This window comes from Petromyzon marinus, chromosome 37, assembly GCF_048934315.1.
Source record: "Petromyzon marinus isolate PM22_M1 ecotype Great Lakes invasive population chromosome 37, UKy_Petmar_22M1.pri1.0, whole genome shotgun sequence".
Classification (NCBI taxonomy): Eukaryota; Metazoa; Chordata; class Hyperoartia; order Petromyzontiformes; family Petromyzontidae; genus Petromyzon; species Petromyzon marinus.
This window is the reverse complement of record NC_133703.1, coordinates 22717085-22738457: the sequence shown is the minus strand read 5'-3', so window position 1 is coordinate 22738457 and position 21373 is coordinate 22717085. Positions and strand designations below refer to the sequence as shown.

Genomic DNA, 21373 nt, shown 5'->3' with positions numbered 1-21373 from the left:
GTGCGCTCACCCTCAGCGCCGACTGCAGCTCCTCCTTGAGGGCGTTGATTTCCTGCTTGAAGTATTGGATTTCAGAGTCCTTGACCCTCAGCATGACCTGTGGGCGCAAGAAAGTTGCGCTGTGGGTACGCTAAACAAAAAAAAGTGTTTCAGGATTTTCCTGGGTAAATAAAGAGCGGTAAGATTATTAGAATTATTATTGTGATTATAATTTGTCACTGTTCAAGACAGTGTTTGTTTGCGACGGTGACGTTGGTGAATTATATTAACATTGTGCTCCTCGTCCATTAAACAAAACCATTCCACCAACCACCCCGACTTCGGCTTATCTGACTTTAGTCGTCATCGTCATCAGCATCATCTGCAGCAGTATCACCACCATCGTCATCATTACCATCGTTTTTATGCACGTTCTGTCACCTCAACAGGGCTCACTGAGCCACCATGGGTTACCATGGGTTACCATGGTACCACGCTGATCTGTGCCACCATGGGTTACCATGGGTTACCACGCTGAACTCGCCAAGGGACCATAACACGATCTCCGGTCATCCTTGAAGCAGATTTTGGTTCAGCCATCGATCGAATACGCTGGTCACCGCATCGTGGCGCTTTCAGATGCGTTTCTGCGGCCGTCTGGAAGACTCTTTCTTACAATATTAGGAAGCTACTGGAGCTATGCACTTTTAAATCATCTAGACTGAAAACGACATTTCTTTAGAACTGCTTTTGGTGTTTAGCTTGTTGTCCTTCCCCTGCACCTCTGATTAGCACGGTTCGCTACGTACGGTACAAAAGAAGTTCAACATACCTACGTACATACACACGTACGTACTACCCCGCGGATACGTTCGCCACCCCGGCCCCCCGACCCACGGGACACTCTGCACCTTGGGACTTTCATCACGCTCGGCGTGGTGAGAACCGCGACAGCCACGGGCTTGGAGGTTCGGCGAGGGTGAGCGGCGGGCAACCGGGAAGTGAGCTCACTCGCTCACCCACTTACCCACCCGCTCGCTCACCCACTCACCCACTAGCTCACCTCCAGCTCGTACGTGTCCTTGCCGGGTGCCAGCGAGGGCACGGCGCCATTGCTGTCCCCCGTCACGATGCTGCGGATCCGCATCAGCTCCGTCGCCAGGCGCTTGTTCAGCTCCTGGTGGGCCACACCGGTCGGGGGGGGCGGGGGGGGGGAAGAGCGGCGAAGCGTCCCGCTCAACGCTCGCGCAAACAACGAACCGCCGTGCCCGACGTCCACCCGACGTCCACCCGACGTCCACCCGACGTCTACCCGACGTCCACTCAACGTCCACCACGACCGTTGGCATGACTTTGCCAGTCCCAGTATCGGCATGACTTCGCGTGCTGATGAGAGCCTTGGCTATCGGCGCCCCCATCGTCGTCGCGATGCCAATCTCGTTTTGTTCGTGCGCGAGAAAAACTAGATTGGCATTGTTGGGGGGCCCATCACCCGGTTCCCTCGCTTTTTTGTGGGGGGAGGGGGGGTGGGGAAGGAGTGAGGGGGGGTGGGGAAGGGGGGAGGGGGGGGTGGGGAAGGGGAGGGTGGAAGGGGGGAGGGGGGGCTCCCCCACCTGGCAGCGAGTGTTGAGCTCCTCGTTCTCGCGCTGGCACTGCTGCAGCGCCTGCCTCTCGGCGTCCAGCGCCTGGCTCAGGTGCGAGTTCTCGAGGCACTTCTGTGAGTACTGCTCGGACAGCACGCCCAGCTCCCGCTGGATAGAGGCCAGCTCCTCCCTGCGCACACAGACATCACCCGCGTAGCCTCAACACAGACTGTTGGGGCGAGCGCTGTTAGCGAGCGGCACCAATGAGGGCCGGCACGGCACACGAGGGGGCGGGTGGCCAGCACCACGCCCGGCCGCCTTTGCCTTCCCTAGCGCTGATATTTACAAACCGCACCAGGTGATAATTTTAGGCTGAGTAGACTTAGAGGAGGCCCTGGACCGGTACAGATAATTGTCACTGGCGGTTGCCGTGAGTGGGAATCGAACCCGACACACACAAATGGCCTTTTCACAGGCTGTTGGAGAAACTTATGTCGGGACGGAACCTATCAAGGGTGACACGACACAGAAGAGGGCGGTGGTGGGGGAGAGGCGAGCAGCATTACTGGTGGTTGTGTTCGTGCGAGCGGTGCGGTGCGGTTGTGACGGTGCGGTTGTGACGGTGCGGTTGTGACGGTGCGGTTGTGACGGTGCGGTTGTGACGGTGCGGTTGTGACGGTGCGGTTGTGATGGTGCGAGTGCGCCGCTCACTCGTGCTGCTTGCGGATGAGCTCCGCGTCCTGGCTGCCGGTGCCGTGCCGCGACTTGAGCGCCTTCTCCAGCTCGCGTTCGAACTCATCGCGGTGCGCGCTCTTCATCGCCTCCAGCGCTGCGCTCGGGCGACAGCGGAAAGGGCGACGTGGAACGTCCGTCACGATCGTCGCCGCCAACTCGCCTCCGGCGTAACGCCGGAGTGGACAAAAGGAACTGCGTCTCCGCCATGAGGGCCACCGTGGATTATCGGCGTTAGCAGCAGCAGCTGCGGTGCTGGGGACTTTATTTTTTTATGTTTCTATTTCAAAGCGCCGACCGCAGAGCATAAATCCCGCCAGCAAAAGTCCGAGATTGACGCAGCAGGCTTTGGTGAAGAGGGGTGGATTGGTGGACTGGTGGATTGGGCTCGCTGCCCCAGCCAGGCGGGGGAGCCTCTAGCGGTGCTGGGAACTTTTAAAGTGACCGAATTCCCAGGACGGCCACTTCAAAACGAGGACGATCCTGGGAAAAGCAGAAAAGGTGGCGACTCGAACTGTACTCCCCCCCCCCCCCGCCCCCCTTCCGGCTCCTCGCCGTGCCGACGCCGCGACTCACCGGCGATGGTGGCGGCCGTCTCCTCGGCCAGCAGTTGCTCGGACTGCTGGCGCAGCAGCTGCATGTCGTGCTGGTGCTTGCGCTGCAGGTCCTCCATGCTTCGCTGGTGGGACTCCTCCATGGCGGCGAGGCCGCGCTCGCACATCGCCTGTCGACAAGCGGAACACCGAGGAGGGGGGGAGGGGGGATATCACCGTCAGACCGCCTGCGTCGCGACGTGCCCACGGTCGCGCTATCGCGGGGAGACCTCCCCCTTTTGAATCCGGTCTCAGTGTGTTGCCGATATTTTTTTTTTAATTTGATTAAACAAAATCAGGCAGGAGTCACCTTCCGTCGCGTATTGTAATTCACTTGACACGGGGGTTTCACGATGACCAGGCAGCGCACGCGCTCACACACAGGTGCACTCACACACAAGCGCACTTACACACACACGGGCACGCACACACACGCACACACATGCGCACTCACACACACATGCGCACACACACATTCACGCGCATACACCTATCAACGTGGCCACTGTTCTTAAAAGGGAGCGACTCGCCCATTTGCAATCGAAGAGTTATTGAGGGGCCGGGCCGCGCCTGGCAGCCAATCGCCACAGCGCACAGCAAACACGAGCGGCCTTGTGATTGTGTCGCGTGCACATGAGATCTAAAAACAGAATTATGCACTGCAACACAAAACGGGGTTTCTCAAACTCCCCTTTTGGCGAATAATTTCTCACGGCCCACCACGGTCCCGCTTCCCACGGTAACGAGCCTTCTCCGTTATGTAAATATAGTCGGGGTACCCGCTGCACGTGCCTCGTTATCGCTAAACGATCGTCCCGTGTGACAGAGAACGCTGCTGGACCAACGCATTACCTAGGGCGCGCGTACACAAGCGCGTACACTCACAAGATCCCAATCTCGGCGCTTCTACTAACGTCAGGGGGAACACGTTTAGCAATAACCAGGCACGTGCAGCTTGTAACGGTTCAAATTTGTACTTCAGAATCAGAATATCAGAATCAGAATCAGAATATCAGAATCAGAATATTTATTTATACTGGAGGAATCCAATGAGCTATCAAGTTCTCTTTTGATAGACGCCCAGTAGTTAAACGGAGGTAAATGAAGCAGAGCTGGAAACACGAACCGTGGGGGCCAACAACATGGAACGTCTCATGAGAAAATAAACCCAGCGCGGATTGCAATTGCAAAAAAGGCTTCGTTCGGACCTAGTGATGAACACAGGCGAATGTCAGCAAACCGAGAATGCAGCCACGTTGACCGGAGACACAATTGGCAGTCTCACAAAAACACAAAACGATCCATTGATGTTCATCTGCCTTTGAAATGAAAAAGCCAACGGTGAAAAATGATTGAAGCCACACGAAGATAACGAAATGGCAGTTGAAACGAGGGAAGCGTAAACGTGGAAGGCGTGTTCTGATTGTCGCCAGAGAGAGAGAGATATGAAAAACCGGCGGCAGGGGGACAAAAAAACACCACAAAAACAATCAAAATCACATCACACAGCAATGGATGGAGTTGCAATGCGGACGAAGGCAAACCGCAATCACATGGGGGCGGCGGCACTACACACTACAGCGACTGGCAGGAGAGGCCACACGACCTTGACTTCCTCAAGGTCACGCTGGAACGCGTCCCTGAGGGCCGCCGGGTCTCCCTGAGGCCGCAGGAGCTCCAGCTCCCTCTTCGCCACCCCGAATTCCCGCAGCGTCTCCTCCACTCTCTCGGCCAGGAGCTCGACGAGGTGGGCGCTTTCCAGATCGCCGCCGTCATCCGCCGCCGTTTCGTCCGTCGACTGGCGGCCGGCGCGACACTCGGCCGGGCCGTTCTCTTCCCAACCGGGCAGCTGCTGAAGCAGCGCTTTGAGCGCGGAGCCGAACCGCCGCTCCCTCGCCCGAGCATCCCCCGTCAGGGCCGCCACCTCCTGCCGGTGCCGATCGGAGGCCTCGCGGGACAGCTCCTGGAGGCGGCGGTCGCGACGCGACAGCTCCTCGCGGAAGTCGTCCTCCCGCTGGCGCAGCTCCTCCCGGTGCTTGCGCTGCATGGCCTCCATGCACACGGTGAGCGAGTCCATCTCCTGCACGCTTTCCAGCGCCCGCGCCCTCAGCGCCTCCTCGGCGCGGCGTGCCTCCGCCCGGAGCCGCTCCGCCTCCTTCTGGAAGGACGCCTTCGTGTCGCGGAGCTCCGCCCGGTGGCGCGCCGCCAGATCCTGCAGCTCGATCTCCTTGTCCAGCCACTCCATGGGCTGCCCGTCGATCTGCACGACGGGCCTCTCCTCGGGCCCCGCCAGGGCGGCGTCCGAGCGGTGCGCGTCCAACAGCTCCCGCTCGAGCGTCTCCTTCTGCGACCGCAGCGTCTCGTTGTCCTCCTCGGCCGCTCGCAGCTGCCGCGACAGCGCCAGCGCCGAGGCTTCGCTCTGCGCGAGTTTCCGCTCCAGGCTTCTCGCCACTTCGGCCTCCTCCTGCGAGACGCTCGTCCTCTCGCTCTCAAGGCGGGCGACCTCCGTCTGGAGCCGCAGGCACCGCTCTTCGAGCTCCGCGCGGCGCCGCTCCTCCGCTTCGAGTCGGCGAGCGGCTGCCTCCTTGGCCACGGCCTCGGCCGCCTCCCGCCGGCTCCGCTCCGCGTCCGCGAGCGCCCCGTCCGCCTGCCGCCGCTCCGCGGCCGCCAGGTCCCGGACGGCGCTCGCCAGCCGCTCCTCGGCGTCGTCGAGCCGCAGCTGCAGCCGGCGCGCCTCCAGCCGGTGGCGCTCTTGCGCCGAGGACGCGGCCTCCTCCAGCTCGAGGCAGGCCTTCGTCTTGTGCACCAGGGCCTCCTCGGTCTCCCTCAGCCGCGCTTCGGCCTTGCACGGACGGGAGCCCGGCGCCCGGACGCAGCGTTCATCGTCATCGTCGTCGCTGGTGGCGGCGGCCGGCTCCTCGTGGCCGTGATGGATTTGCGCGCCCGTGAGGCTTCTCCGCGGCCGCGCGCCGTGCTCTAAGAGGCCTTCCTTGCCGCCGCTCCTCCGGCTTTGGTAATCGGCTGCCGCGACGCCGATGTTTAACTTGAGAAGAATCATATTGGGGGGAGGGGGTTAGTGAATGTTTCTGTTAATGAAGGGAACGTGTTAGTGGTCAAGCAGCTCCAATGTTATTATTCCAGAACAAACGGGGGGGGGGGGGGGTTGGGAGGGGGACCTTCGGTGTGCTCCCATAAATGAAAGCAAAGGGAGAGTTCGATCGTCTCCTGGCCCGCCAGAGCTATCGCACAATATCTGTAGGTTTTTGAGCAACACAGCGGCATGACACTAATCCAGTGCAATTGTCAAATATCAACAAATCAGCAAATTGGCTTTTCCCAAGTTCCTCCTGGTGCCAGTTGACACTTATTTATATACAGATGGTAATGATAGTGATGATGGTGGTGGTGGTGGTGGTGACGAAGACACGAGTCATGTGACTTGTTCTCAGCTGCTCCACATCACTATCCTTGTTCTCACGGGGAGGGGGACCTCATTGCACCATGAATAACAGCAACATCCTTTGTTGATATTTCATGGACTTGTTTCCCCACTCCATACTCGGTGCACCCTCGGTGTCACTTGATGAAGACAGTGCCCTCCCGCGTGTCGGAGAATGGTTGCAACAGGACGTCCGTCACAGTATTTATCCTTCAAGTGGCCTATTTGACCTTCAAACAGTAGTGGACACACTTCCTACACACTCTGCTGTGGGAGTGTCACGTGGCAGTCGAGCCGGAATTTCGCCTGATTAAGTGAAAGTTATCATTTTTATTGCTACGAGTTTAGTTTGTCCGTTTACTGGCGACTGGACTGATGCCACTGACTCTATAATCACGGGGGGGGCCGCTCAGATTAGCGCGGTTGGCTACGTACGGTGCGAACCACGGGCCTATTGCGCGCAGGCCACACACGCACAGCGTGACCAGAGATCACGTCAACAACTTTATATATATAATTACGCTCGTTTACCCAGGGAAGCCTCGCTGAGCCTCATGACTCTTTTTCAGGAGGTCCCTGCTACTTTGTTTGACGTAGGTGGTGATCCATTTGCGGTGCAATTTGTAAAAAAAAATGTGGTCTTATTTGGACAATGTCGCCGGAGCACAATGGCCGACGCCCTTTGCGAATGACGTGACGGGGGAATCTTTGACGTGCACTGTGAGGCGGCGTCGGCAGCGTCGGCGGTATTTTTACATCAGCAGTAATAACGAGGGCGGCCGCTGGATTAGAACCGGGAAAAAACCTCTTCAACGATCGGCGAACGCGCCACTACCGATCCTTACCCCCTACCGCGGGGAGGGCAGCGAGCCGGGATGCCTCCGGTCGATCCCTCGTTTGTGAGGGCGTATTGCGCCGAGTTCGTTACACGTTATCTGCTGGGTTTTTTTTCCCCCACTTTTTGAAATTTACTTTGTATTCTGGGTTCTTGCATGACCATCAAAAATTCATTAAAAAAATGTTTTTATAAATCAATCGCCAAACGCGGCGAGCGAGTGTCACCGCTCGCTCACCACACGGTCGCCCTGACACGGATGTAACATCCCTGCGGATACATTTTGCATCCCCGCAAATCATTTCCGTGCTTTACGATCTAACGAAAGGCTGCGAACAAACCACGGGAGCCACGTAAAGGTTTGCATTTTAAACATTAAAGAGATGTTATTATGAAAGAGACGTTTGTCTGTGCTACTTTAAAGCCCACCGACACGGGCTTGAGAAATGTTTAAAGCCACGATCCACATTTCTGAATGTCAAAGCTTAAGATTGACAAATCAACCGCTGGGCACGTTCAGAGATAAAAGCATTCGTTGTTTATACGTGACGCATTTTTAAAGGTCGATACAGCCATGTGCCTGACAAAGATACAGATAACTGTAAAATATCTATACCCACCCCGTCATATTTATTGTTTATGTAAATATAATTTCTAAAAATTTTGGTTTGCGTCGTCTTTTGCATGAACTTCCAGTATCTGTCATTTTCTGCCACTTTGCAGATTTTTATAACAATAACGTTCAGAAATTGGCGGTGATTTAGTGCTCTTTGAGGACGATTCTCCAGCAGGACATCTAAAAAATAAAGTAGTGGGTCATATGCTTGGTTACATTTAATTCTTTTTTTCGACCCAAAGCCAGCAAAAACTGCTTTGCGAATTTTGTAACAAAAGAAAGAAAATAAACAACTCATTAATGTAACGACTTTCTTTCTTCATTAGACCTCCTTTGCCAGGACCAAAATGTAATAATAGGGTTTTTCCCCTTTTTTCTGGCAACAAAACTGAAACCTTTTAACAAGGATTAATGTCTGCATTAACCACAATACCTGCAGTCAAAATTCAAACAAAAAACATACTATGATAACATATGCATTGTCCTTGAAACTGATTGTTCCACACAAAGGGACGGCTTTCTTTTGAGCCTCGACCCAATTGGTGCTCGACCAGATGACGCCAAAAGGCCTTTTGGCGTCATCTGGTCGAGCACCAAAAGGCCTTTTTGCGTCATCTTGTCGAGCACCAATTGGGTCGAGGCTCAAAAGAAAGCCGTCCCTTGGTGTGGACCAATCAGTTTCAAGGACAATGCATATATTATTATAGTATGTTTTTTTGTTTGCATTTTGACTGCAGGTATTGTGGTTAATGCAGACATTAATCCTAGTAAAAAGGTTTCAGTTTTGTTGCCAGAAAAAAAGGGGAAAAACCATATTATGACTTACTTTCTTTTACCTCAAATCCTAAGAGTGCCTGATGGATAAAGTTGTCCAGTTAGTTTGCATATTTCTGCTGTATATTTGCAGAGTGAGGGGTCTGTCATCATTAAGTTGAATGCCATCAAACTAATAATAAATAATACAGGGTATGTTGTTGGGTTAGATCACGTAAATATGAATGTGTTGTTAACCCATCATCACCACCCGACATAGCCAATTATTAAGGTTTGTCACGTAAACAAAACGTGCCAATTAGTTACTACTTTTCACTGGTGAGTGTTTACGTGACTAAAACCCAAAATCCTCTATTATTCATTATTAATAATATCGCTCGCGAAAGCCTAACCTCAACCAAACACTCGGCTGCAACCATGGCCATCATGCAAGCGTGAGCTGCATGCAGCGGTAACGTCATTACGGGGCACTCGCTCCTTTACGAGGGACGCAACAAAGAAGATCACGGTGCCATCTGCTTGAAGATACATTTGCGGAATCGTCAATCGCTCCCCCGTGAGATGAATTAACGCCCGTGCTGGCGTCGGGGGGTGGGCGGGGGGGGGGTAAACATAAAAAAATAAATCTCAAGCGCTGGCTGCGAAAACGTCACGGACGTGGCCCTCCACATTCAAATTCCCAGCGATGACCACGGGCGCGGAAAATTCCCCCGTCGCAAGGTGCCCTACTTGAGGCTGTCGTCCACGGCGACGTCGTAATAACGGGTCGCGCGCCGAGCCGCTTGCGGAGCTGGCCACTAGCAAACCGGGCAAAAGCTTAGAACCTCAAGCAGCTCACGAGGCTTCGGAATTCACGAAAACACAAAATGATGGGTGAACAAAACATCCGCTCAAATTTATAATCCTAATAAACATACAACATAATTCAATGTCTATGTTCTCTCAATCTCCCTCCATCTCATCTCACTACATCCGTATCTCTCGTCTAAATCTCTTCCGTCATCTCACGAGGACTCTAAAATGATTTGTGCTTAGGGCCCCCTTGATGGGCCAGCGCACCACCGCACGGAGGAGTGGGACCGGCGGAGGTGACCTCGTTGTTTCTGTGGTCGCCTGTTGCCTGGCAACAGCAGCTAAATGTTGGCGTTTCCCCCGCCTCACCGCCTTGTCCATCAAGAGCGACGTCTGTCCTTGAGCTGCCCGTGCAGATTTTTACCACAGGGTGCAGCCCCGCTCACGGATCACGCGCAGCCACACAAGTGACGCCCCACCAGGAGCGTACCATTGCAAACGGGGGGGGGGGGGGATGACAAGAGCGGCTGAGGCGGAATCCCTTTTGACACAATCCCACTGAATTCTCGACCGTAGCGACCTTAAGAAATAAACCACCCCCACTTGGTTCCGTTATTAATTTTTCCCCCGCCACCGTCCTCCGCCGGGATACCCCTCCGGGGGGCGCGGCGCCCTCTCCGCGTTGCCGTGGCGACCGTGCCGCCGCATCACCTGGGAGACGAATCCGGCCGGGGGGTACTCGGACTGCTCGAGCGCACGCAGCCGCGCCAACAGCGCCGAGTTCTCTCCCCGCGAGCTCCGCAGATCCTGCTGCACGTGCTCCAACTGCCAGCGCAACTCCTCCACCTGCAGCCGGGCGACAGCACGCACGCAGGTACACGCACGCAGGCAGGTACACGCAGGTGCACACACGCAGGGGAACAAACAGGCACACACGCACGCACGCACACACGGAGGCAGGCACGCGTACGTAAGCAGAGGAACACGCACACACGTACACATGCAGATACACGGCGACACTTACACACATGCCTGCATGCACGCCCTGACCTGGGGGTCCCATTTGGACGGCACCCCCCTTCTCCACTCCCCTCTCGTCAAGCCTGCGTGCCCAGTGGTGGCGCTAGGCCTCAGCAAACTAATGAAACACTAACGGTCCCAAGGGGCTGAAGTGACCCCGGATTCCTGAACAAAAATTACGAGCGTGACCCACAAATAAATATCAGCTCAAATTCAATGCCGAATAATGAGAAACAAAGTAAACGCACAGAGCCTCAATCTCCCTCGTTTGCCTCTTTAACCATCTCCGTGTCTCTTATTCCTCTCATTTCACTCCACCCGTCTCGTCTGTATCTCTCTTCTCTCATCTCGTCTGCTTCTCGTGTCTCTACCTCTCCCGTCATCTCCCCCCTTTTTGAAATTGAAAGGACTTGGGGTGAAGGGAGGAGAGTAAGGGCCAGCACCAGCACCATCACCACCGCGGCACCATCACCACCGCGGCGCCATCACCACCGCGGCGCCATCACCACCGCGGCACCAGCACCACCGCGGCACCAGCACCACCGCGGCACCACCCTCTCCCCCGCCGCCTCCACGCACCTCCTTCTGCAGAAGCTCCACCATACTTTCGGGGCTCATGGAGGAGGCCGTGGGCTTGATGGTGGCGATGGGGATCTGCTTCTCCTCCCGCACCGGCGTCTTCTCCACCTGCCGCCACCGCTGCTCGATCTCGTCCCGGCTGAGCGGCGCCCGCGGCGCCGCGGCCCCCGCGGCCTCCCCCTCCCGGCCGGGCCGCCGCCGCCCCCCCCCGTCCCCCGGGCCGTCCGCCTCGTCGCCCGCAGCGCGGCCCCTGTCCGACGGGGCCCAGCTCGGGTCGGGGCCCTGCTTGTCCGGCAGCAGCCGCGTCTGCGACACGGACGTGGCGACGACCGCGCGGGGCTTCCCGTCGGACAGGTTGAGCGCGCCGCGCGCGATGCCCGGGCTGGCGACGCCCCCGGCCTCCCGGGCCGGGGTCGAGCGGACGTGCGGAGGTTTCTGGCCCTGCGGGGTCGCGACCGCGGGGCGAGCGTCGGGCTCCGCGGGCCTCGACGCGACCGCGCGGGGCTGGAACCTGTCGGAGGGCGCTGCGGCGGCGGCGGCGTTGCGCGGAGCCTCCTGCCCCGTGCGGGGCCCCGCCTGAGCGGCCGCGCGGCTCGTCTGGAAGTACGTCTTGTAAGTGCCGTTGCCGGGGACGACGCCGGCGCCGCCGCCGTCTTCGGAGCGGCCCGATTGGTCCATCCTCACGGGTGGCGGCGCTGACGACCGCACGGAGTGGTGGGCGACTCCACCTCCTCCTCGCTGCGAGCGAACCAGCGCCTGATGCACCGCCTGGAACTCGGAGCAGTCCATGGTCTTGGCTCGGACTTCGCGCAGCCGTGCCTTGGGCCGGCTCCTTGCCTGGTCGGGGGACGGCTCCCTGGTTTCAACGGTGGCCGATGTGACCGGGCCGTCCCGGGACGACGACGATGGTGAGCGGCCCGGCCACGACTTGTCTGGCGAGCTGCACGGGAGGGAGGGAGGGAGGGAGGGAGGGAGGGAGGGGAGGGAGTGGAGGAGGGAGGGAGGGAGTGGAGGGAGGGAGTGGGGGGGGGGGAGTGAGGGGGAGTGGAGGAGGGAGGGAGTGCAGGGAGGGAGGGAGGGGAGGGAGTGGAGGAGGGAGGGAGGGGGAGTGGAGGAGGGAGGGAGTGGAGGGAGTGAGGGGAGTGGAGGAGGGAGGGGGGGAGGGTGAGCTGTGTGTGGCTCTAGGGCAGCTGGGTGAGCTGCAATGGCAGCTGAAGCAAAGCAAAAATTCAGAAATAAATAAAAAAAATTACCAGTTAAGGCCCACTGAGCTATGTAGCTGTTTCAGAAGTGACCTGGCTATCGCAAATTACAGCTCAACGATGTGGCTTATCACGTGGAAATTTCTCGCAGCTAAATACTCTAAACGTATGTTTCTAATTGTAGAGGGAAAAACCGGAGGACACGGAGAAAAGTCCACGTGACCACGGCGAGAGAAACACGCAAACTCCAAATATACAGCAGCAGCAGGCGTCAGGGTCGGGATCTAACCCACGACCTCTTGTATGCCAGGCGAGGCAGTTAACATTTCATAGCCACCGTGTAATCCATGTCCAAATGAGGAGTGTCCTTGAGAAATGCGATAACGCGCATCCATAAGCGGTACAGCGGTGGCACAGTGATTTAGCGCACCGCCCCATGAATGGCTGTGAATCAAATTCGGATCTCAGGGTTCGCACAAAGCAGTTCTCGCCATCCACTTCACCACCGCTCCACCCCACACAAAGTGTACGCCTTGAAAGCAAATTGATTGCCGCACGCACCACCTGACGCGCGCGTCGTTAGCGCGAGGACAGTCGTTAATCGGGGAATCGATGCGTCGTTGCGTGCCCAGTCGACGTTGACCAGAGTCGGGGGTCTCTTACCTCATCTTGTCCTGGGCAGATCCACCCAGCCCCGGACTCTGGCTGATTGCTTCCATCCAGCTCTTGCGAATGCCGGGCGTCACGGCAGCCAGCGTGTGCACCGCGTACTTCGTCTGCGTCAACAGAGAAACGAACGTTTGATTTGATTTTTTTTATTGTTAAAACCCGCTCGTGTGTGGAGGTAGCCAGCGGCGCTGAGGCCACCACCGCTGAGATTCTGGGTTCGGATCCTGAGTTCAGTCGCTCGAACGCGATTACGCAGCTAGAACGATATGACAGCAGAGCGTACAGGCAGCAGAGCGTACAGGCAGCAGAGCGTACAGGCAGCAGAGCGTACAGGCAGCAGAGCGTACAGGCAGCAGAGCGTACAGGCAGGAGAGCGTACAGGCAGCAGAGCGTACAGGCAGCAGAGCGTACAGGCAGCAGAGCGTACAGGCAGGAGAGCGTACAGGCAGGAGAAGGTGCCAACGAACGGACGGACAGATGATTGGTACGGCAGGCAAACTGAGACAGGTGAAAAGACAAGTGGACAAATGAAAGCCCACACTGGTGAGTGGAATGTTGAGACAGGTGGGCAGGTGGACGTGTAAACGACGGGCGGCGCGTTACGCCACAGCCTGCCGGGCAGGCCTCGGCGGGTTGCGGCGTACCTTGATCTGGAAGCCGAAGTTGCGCTGCACTTGGAAGTCGGCGATCGCGCAGTGCGGGGAGAGTTCCACGACGCCCTCCGCGTGGTCCCTCTGCAGCAGCAGCAGCAGCAGCAGAGACACGGGGCACACCGGTCAGACAGGACAGGACATGAGAGTGCACACACACACATGGCCGAGAGAGAACAACATTGACATGACAGACATGGTGAGGGGGGGGGGGGAATCCATCCAGCAGTGTATAGATCATGGATGATGATGATGATGTGTTTGTGTACAAATGCATAAACACACATCCGATTAGGTGGGCAGTGGTCAGCAAAAAAATAATCGCAATAAGAGAATCAGGAACGTGAGAGGAAGCAAGGAACCAGAATCAGAATGTAAATATTTCTTCATACTTGAGGAATCCAATGAGCTATGAAGCTTTTTTTTCACAGATGTCCATCCACACTCCCCCCCACCTTCATCGAAATGTGGAATTTCAACATTCCTGTGGCAGGCAGGAATCCTCAAAATAAACCAATTCTGCCATGGTGTCAAATAAAATGAGAGATATAAATCAATAGTGGAAAATACGACAAGAGTGTTATGTAATCTGATGCAGTCCATCTTATATGCACTACGGTATGCGGCTGTTGAAATCCGACGTGAGATTTTTACTCACGGAACAACAATCACGGAACACACACAGCCACACGCTCACTCGCGCGTGCGCACATGCTTGAGTGTGCTTGTGTGCATGTACATACAACACCCAGCACACACAGAGAAACAAAGCGCCCTGGGTATTTTGAGGTCTGTGACGCCATGGATGTGGCCCTGAGCATCGTCATGCAGAGAGACGCTTTATAAATAGACTTCTCATGAGCTCACTACACAACTTGCCTGCAGTGACGAGCAGAAGACAGGGTTTCGGGGTGTCAGCGTTGCACCGACTGTCTCAGGGTCTCAGGGTGTCAGGGTCTCAGGGCATGAGTGTCTCACTGTCTTAGTGTCTCAGGGCATGAGTGTCTCACTGTCTTAGTGTCTCAGGGTCTCAGGGCATGAGTGTCTCACTGTCTTAGTGTCTCAGGGCATGAGTGTCTCACTGTCTTAGTGTCTCAGGGCATGAGTGTCTCACTGTCTTAGTGTCTCAGGGTCTCAGGGCATGAGTGTCTCACTGTCTTAGTGTCTCAGGGCATGAGTGTCTCACTGTCTTAGTGTCTCAGGGCATGAGTGTCTCACTGTCTTAGTGTCTCAGGATATCAGGGTCTCAGGGTCTCACTGTCTTAGTGTCTCAGGATATCAGGGTGTCAGGGTCTCAGGGCATGAGTGTCTCACTGTCTTAGTGTCTCAGGATATCAGGGTCTCAGGGTGTCAGGGTCTCACTGTCTTAGTGTCTCAGGATATCAGGGTGTGAGGGTGCCAGGGTCTCACTGTCTTAGTGTCTCAGGATATCAGGGTGTCAGGGTGTCAGGGTGTCAGGGTCTCACTGTCTTAGTGTCTCAGGATATCAGGGTGTCAGGATGTCAGGGTCTCACTGTCTTAGTGTCTCAGGATATCAGGGTGTCAGGGTATCAGGGTGTCAGGGTCTCACTGTCTTAGTGTCTCAGGATATCAGGGTGTCAGGGTGTCAGGGTCTCACTGTCTTAGTGTCTCAGGATATCAGGGTCTCAGGGCATGAGTGTCTCACTGTCCTAGTGTCTCAGGATATCAGGGTGTCAGGGCATGAGTGTCTCACTGTCTTAGTGTCTCAGGATATCAGGGTGTCAGGATATCAGGGTGTCAGGGTCTCACTGTCTTAGTGTCTCAGGATATCAGGGTGTCAGGGTGTCAGGGTCTCACTGTCTTAGTGTCTCAGGATATCAGGGTGTCAGGGTGTCAGGGTCTCACTGTCTTAGTGTCTCAGGATATCAGGGTGTCAGGGTCTCACTGTCTTAGCGTCTCAGGATATCAGGGTGTCAGGGTGTCAGGGTCTCACTGTCTTAGTGTCTCAGGATATCAGGGTGTCAGGGTGTCAGGGTCTCACTGTCTTAGTGTCTCAGGATATCAGGGTGTCAGGGTCTCACTGTCTTAGCGTCTCAGGATATCAGGGTGTCAGGGTGTTAGGGTCTCACTGTCTTAGTGTCTCAGGATATCAGGGTGTCAGGGTCTCACTGTCTTAGTGTCTCAGGATATCAGGGTGTCAGGGTCTCACTGTCTTAGCGTCTCAGGATATAAGGGTGTCAGGATATCAGGGTGTCAGGGTCTCACTGTCTTAGTGTCTCAGGATATCAGGGTGTCAGGGTGTCAGGGTCTCACTGTCTTAGTGTCTCAGGATATCAGGGTGTCAGGGTCTCACTGTCTTAGCGTCTCAGGATATCAGGGTGTCAGGGTGTCAGGGTCTCACTGTCTTAGTGTCTCAGGATATCAGGGTGTCAGGGTCTCACTGTCTTAGTGTCTCAGGATATCAGGGTGTCAGGGTCTCACTGTCTTAGTGTCTCAGGATATCAGGGTGTCAGGGTCTCACTGTCTTAGTGTCTCAGGATATCAGGGTGTCAGGGTGTCAGGGCATGAGTGTCTCACCGTCTTAGTGTCTCAGGATATCAGGGTGTCAGGGTGTCAGGGTGTCACTGTCTTAGTGTCTCAGGATATCAGGGTGTCAGGGTGTCAGGGTCTCACTGTCTTAGTGTCTCAGGACATCAGGGTGTCAGGGTGTCAGGGTCTCACTGTCTTAGTGTCTCAGGACATCAGGGTGTCAGGGTCTCAGGGCATGAGTGTCTCACTGTCTTAGTGTCTCAGGATATCAGGGTGTCAGGATGTCAGGGTCTCACTGTCTTAGTGTCTCAGGATATCAGGGTGTCAGGGTGTCAGGATATCAGGGTGTCAGGGTCTCACTGTCTTAGTGTCTCAGGATATCAGGGTGTCAGGGTGTCAGGGTCTCACTGTCTTAGTGTCTCAGGATATCAGGGTGTCAGGGTGTCAGGGTCTCACTGTCTTAGTGTCTCAGGATATCAGGGTGTCAGGGTCTCACTGTCTTAGCGTCTCAGGATATCAGGGTGTCAGGGTGTCAGGGTCTCACTGTCTTAGTGTCTCAGGATATCAGGGTGTCAGGGTGTCAGGGTCTCACTGTCTTAGTGTCTCAGGATATCAGGGTGTCAGGGTCTCACTGTCTTAGCGTCTCAGGATATCAGGGTGTCAGGGTGTCAGGGTCTCACTGTCTTAGTGTCTCAGGATATCAGGGTGTCAGGGTCTCACTGTCTTAGTGTCTCAGGATATCAGGGTGTCAGGGTCTCACTGTCTTAGCGTCTCAGGATATCAGGGTGTCAGGATATCAGGGTGTCAGGGTCTCACTGTCTTAGTGTCTCAGGATATCAGGGTGTCAGGGTGTCAGGGTCTCACTGTCTTAGTGTCTCAGGATATCAGGGTGTCAGGGTCTCACTGTCTTAGCGTCTCAGGATATCAGGGTGTCAGGGTGTCAGGGTGTCAGGGTCTCACTGTCTTAGTGTCTCAGGATATCAGGGTGTCAGGGTGTCAGGGTCTCACTGTCTTAGTGTCTCAGGATATCAGGGTGTCAGGGTCTCACTGTCTTAGCGTCTCAGGATATCAGGGTGTCAGGGTGTCAGGGTCTCACTGTCTTAGTGTCTCAGGATATCAGGGTGTCAGGGTCTCACTGTCTTAGTGTCTCAGGATATCAGGGTGTCAGGGTCTCACTGTCTTAGTGTCTCAGGATATCAGGGTGTCAGGGTCTCACTGTCTTAGTGTCTCAGGATATCAGGGTGTCAGGGTGTCAGGGCATGAGTGTCTCACCGTCTTAGTGTCTCAGGATATCAGGGTGTCAGGGTGTCAGGGTGTCACTGTCTTAGTGTCTCAGGATATCAGGGTGTCAGGGTGTCAGGGTCTCACTGTCTTAGTGTCTCAGGACATCAGGGTGTCAGGGTGTCAGGGTCTCACTGTCTTAGTGTCTCAGGACATCAGGGTGTCAGGGTCTCAGGGCATGAGTGTCTCACTGTCTTAGTGTCTCAGGATATCAGGGTGTCAGGATGTCAGGGTCTCACTGTCTTAGTGTCTCAGGATATCAGGGTGTCAGGGTGTCAGGATATCAGGGTGTCAGGGTCTCACTGTCTTAGTGTCTCAGGATATCAGGGTGTCAGGGTGTCAGGGTCTCACTGTCTTAGTGTCTCAGGATATCAGGGTGTCAGGGTGTCAGGGTCTCACTGTCTTAGTGTCTCAGGATATCAGGGTGTCAGGGTCTCACTGTCTTAGCGTCTCAGGATATCAGGGTGTCAGGGTGTCAGGGTCTCACTGTCTTAGTGTCTCAGGATATCAGGGTGTCAGGGTGTCAGGGTCTCACTGTCTTAGTGTCTCAGGATATCAGGGTGTCAGGGTCTCACTGTCTTAGCGTCTCAGGATATCAGGGTGTCAGGGTGTCAGGGTCTCACTGTCTTAGTGTCTCAGGATATCAGGGTGTCAGGGTCTCACTGTCTTAGTGTCTCAGGATATCAGGGTGTCAGGGTCTCACTGTCTTAGCGTCTCAGGATATCAGGGTGTCAGGATATCAGGGTGTCAGGGTCTCACTGTCTTAGTGTCTCAGGATATCAGGGTGTCAGGGTGTCAGGGTCTCACTGTCTTAGTGTCTCAGGATATCAGGGTGTCAGGGTCTCACTGTCTTAGCGTCTCAGGATATCAGGGTGTCAGGGTGTCAGGGTCTCACTGTCTTAGTGTCTCAGGATATCAGGGTGTCAGGGTCTCACTGTCTTAGTGTCTCAGGATATCAGGGTGTCAGGGTCTCACTGTCTTAGTGTCTCAGGATATCAGGGTGTCAGGGTCTCACTGTCTTAGTGTCTCAGGATATCAGGGTGTCAGGGTGTCAGGGCATGAGTGTCTCACCGTCTTAGTGTCTCAGGATATCAGGGTGTCAGGGTGTCAGGGTCTCACTGTCTTAGTGTCTCAGGATATCAGGGTGTCAGGGTGTCAGGGTCTCAGGGTGTCAGGGTCTCACTGTCTTAGTGTCTCAGGATATCAGGGTGTCAGGGTATCAGGGTGTCAGGGTCTCACTGTCTTAGCATCTCAGGATATCAGGGTGTCAGGGTGTCAGGGTCTCACTGTCTTAGTGTCTCAGGATATCAGGGTGTCAGGGTCTCACTGTCTTAGTGTCTCAGGATATCAGGGTGTCAGGGTCTCACTGTCTTAGTGTCTCAGGATATCAGGGTGTCAGGGTGTCAGGGCATGAGTGTCTCACCGTCTTAGTGTCTCAGGATATCAGGGTGTCAGGGTGTCAGGGTGTCACTGTCTTAGTGTCTCAGGATATCAGGGTGTCAGGGTCTCAGGGTGTCAGGGTCTCACTGTCTTAGTGTCTCAGGATATCAGGGTGTCAGGGTATCAGGGTGTCAGGGTCTCACTGTCTTAGTGTCTCAGGATATCAGGGTGTCAGGGTGTCAGGGCGTGAGTGTTTCTGTCTTCATTGACTCGAGATATCGGCGTGACATGTCTTTGTGACCATGATAAATGAGACCCTAGCCGTGCCAGGCCATTCTTCGTCTGCTCTAGCGAGGCTCTGCTCTTTGCTCTCCATCAGTGTATAGAGGCAATTGTAATGTTTACTTAACAAATTAATGTTTAATTAACATATGGAAAAGGTTTGATCTACGATTGGGGTAGGCTATCCTATCCCAATCTACAATCCGTTGATATCCTACATTCTGATTCTGCGACAATGTTTGTACGAACACAAGACTGGCCGAGCATTTCTTACCCAGTGCCCCCACACGTTTCTCCCATGATAGAAACACCAAGCTCCACGGATGGCACGGTTCCATGCGTGTGTAGCTAATAAGTTCAATGCGTGTGTAGCTCGACTATGAAATGGAGCTACGCGGCCTACAACACCAACAAAAACGGGCCACAGGGCCCAGTTGTGGTGCTGGCTCAGTCCAGTAAATGCTGCCGTGGGAATCCAACTCAACCTTCCAGGTTTCGCAAACCGGGACTGCCAAGTTTCAAGTGGGACATGGTGAGGGGAAGGGGCTCCGGGATTACGTCCCAGTGTCCCAGTGTCTCAGGAGGCTTTGTCTGTCTCTGCCAGGTGGGCTAGGCAGCCCCGTCACATGCTCGGGGAGACACTACCCCTACAAACTACAATAGAGCAACGATCCCCGCGTATAGCATTAACAGACTGTTGGGGCAAGTGCTGTTAGCGAGCAGCACCTATGAAGGTCGGCACGACACCACGAGGGGGTGGGTGGCCAGCACCACGCCCGGCCGATGTTTATACATCGCACCAGGCACTCATACTGGAGGCCGAGTCGACCTAGGGGAGGCCCAGGACCAATTCAGACAGGGGAATCGAATTTGGGTCGCCGGGTTCGTTAGCGCTGGCGCGCCGACCGCTGCACTAGTGGCAGCAAGGCGCAGCTTGACACCGAGCCGTGGAGAGTGTCGGCACGGCGGGGGTGGTGGCTGCGCGTTGCCCGTCAAGGCCTCGCTGTCAGCAGGGGTTTCACCGTTATTGGCGCCAATCCTCGCCACTCACGCGCACATAAATAAAATCGGTCGTCCGTACCATCCACCCAGCACCCCCGTCCTCTCCCCTACTCCGTTACGCAAGCTGCTATTTTGGATTCGTACCAAGGGTCACAGACAGATTTACTGGCGGATTTCAGGAAACGAGTTCAGCCCCTAACTTTACTTTGATGTCAGACTGAGCGATGTAATCACCGGTTCGACAGTCTCGTTTGAAATGCCGGCTAATAACACAACTTCACGATTTTTGTTGAATTCACGGACTAATCTGCCAGTGTGTGTGGGAACGTGGGTCTGATAGGTCTTGATTCGGGTTCAAATGCATCACAATGAAAATTGTGAAAGCATCTTGATTGTTGTTATTATTACAGCTACAAACTTACGTTAAAACTGCTTAATCCGCGCCACTAATGCTGTGGTGGTTGCATTGTCCTTGTACTTGTTGCCTTTTGGCGGCTTTTGGTCTATAACACTGGTGAGACAAAGCCATGAAAGCGGCTGTCTCTGGTGTAACACAAACAATTTGAAGAACAGTGCGTACATTATCAAAGCATATTTGTTTTACTTTTTACCACAAGCATGTGTGGTTAATGCAGACGTGATGCCTTGTACGAGGTGTTTGAACATCTTAACAACACCTCCTGTATTTATGCCAGAAAGGGTAAAGCCATTTTTGTTAAATCACTCTATGCCTATATGTAAACAATGCTCACAATTAGAAGTGAGCACTGTAATCATTCCCTTAAACATCAGCATGAATATCTTCACATGCGCGCACACAATCATTGTCATGTTTCGTCACAAAATAATTAACTTTACCCACCATTGGGAAGGTTTGTCACGTAAACAAAACGTGCCAATTCGTTTTGGCACGTTCTATTTACGTGACAAACCTCACTCATTGGCGGTGCCGGGTGGTGGCGTGTTCAAAGACACATATATTTACACCATCTAACCCAAAAAAACCTCTATTATGGATAATATTGGTCACGTGTTAAATTCACTTTACGATTAAACTTTATAATCTTTTTTTTAACCTAATCTACGTGACTTTACCGAAATACCCAAAGAATATGAATTCCTGCAGGCACAAAAGCTTTAAGTCGATTAAACTTTAAACGCGGGGCTTCAAGGAGCGCTGACCAAATGTGTCGGCGGCACCGCTGTCTCGCAGATTCTCACCTCTTCGCTGGGAGTGTCGCGGTAGAACTTGAGTGTGCCGGGCGTGAGGACAAACCAGAACTTCCTCCACTGCAGACACGGTAACACACGCAGACAGATAGATGGGTGAACACGCGCACACACACACACACGCAGGCAGACAGATACACACACGTAGACCGACAAATAGATGGTACTACAGACACACAGACAGGAAGACGAAAGACGGACAGACCGAGAGATAAGACACGCAGAATGACGGACACACAGATAGA

At 54.6% G+C, this 21373-nt stretch overlaps 1 protein-coding gene across 5 annotated transcripts in view; it reads right to left on the bottom strand.

Annotated features, from left to right (window-relative positions):
• Positions 1-21373, bottom strand: part of LOC116949594 (myosin phosphatase Rho-interacting protein-like) — a 176122-nt gene that overhangs the window by 2798 nt on the left and 151951 nt on the right. For all 5 annotated transcript variants that reach the window (XM_032967055.2, XM_032967056.2, XM_032967058.2 and 2 more), the window contains 11 exons: positions 21120-21188; positions 13458-13547; positions 12808-12920; positions 10943-11882; positions 10055-10189; positions 4494-5930; positions 2871-3018; positions 2274-2391; positions 1593-1752; positions 1043-1156; positions 11-97 (listed from right to left, as the gene is read on the bottom strand). In XM_032967055.2, coding sequence (XP_032822946.2) covers positions 11-97; positions 1043-1156; positions 1593-1752; positions 2274-2391; positions 2871-3018; positions 4494-5930; positions 10055-10189; positions 10943-11882; positions 12808-12920; positions 13458-13547; positions 21120-21188 — 3411 coding nt within the window. The remainder of the gene's footprint in view (positions 1-10; positions 98-1042; positions 1157-1592; positions 1753-2273; positions 2392-2870; positions 3019-4493; positions 5931-10054; positions 10190-10942; positions 11883-12807; positions 12921-13457; positions 13548-21119; positions 21189-21373) is intronic.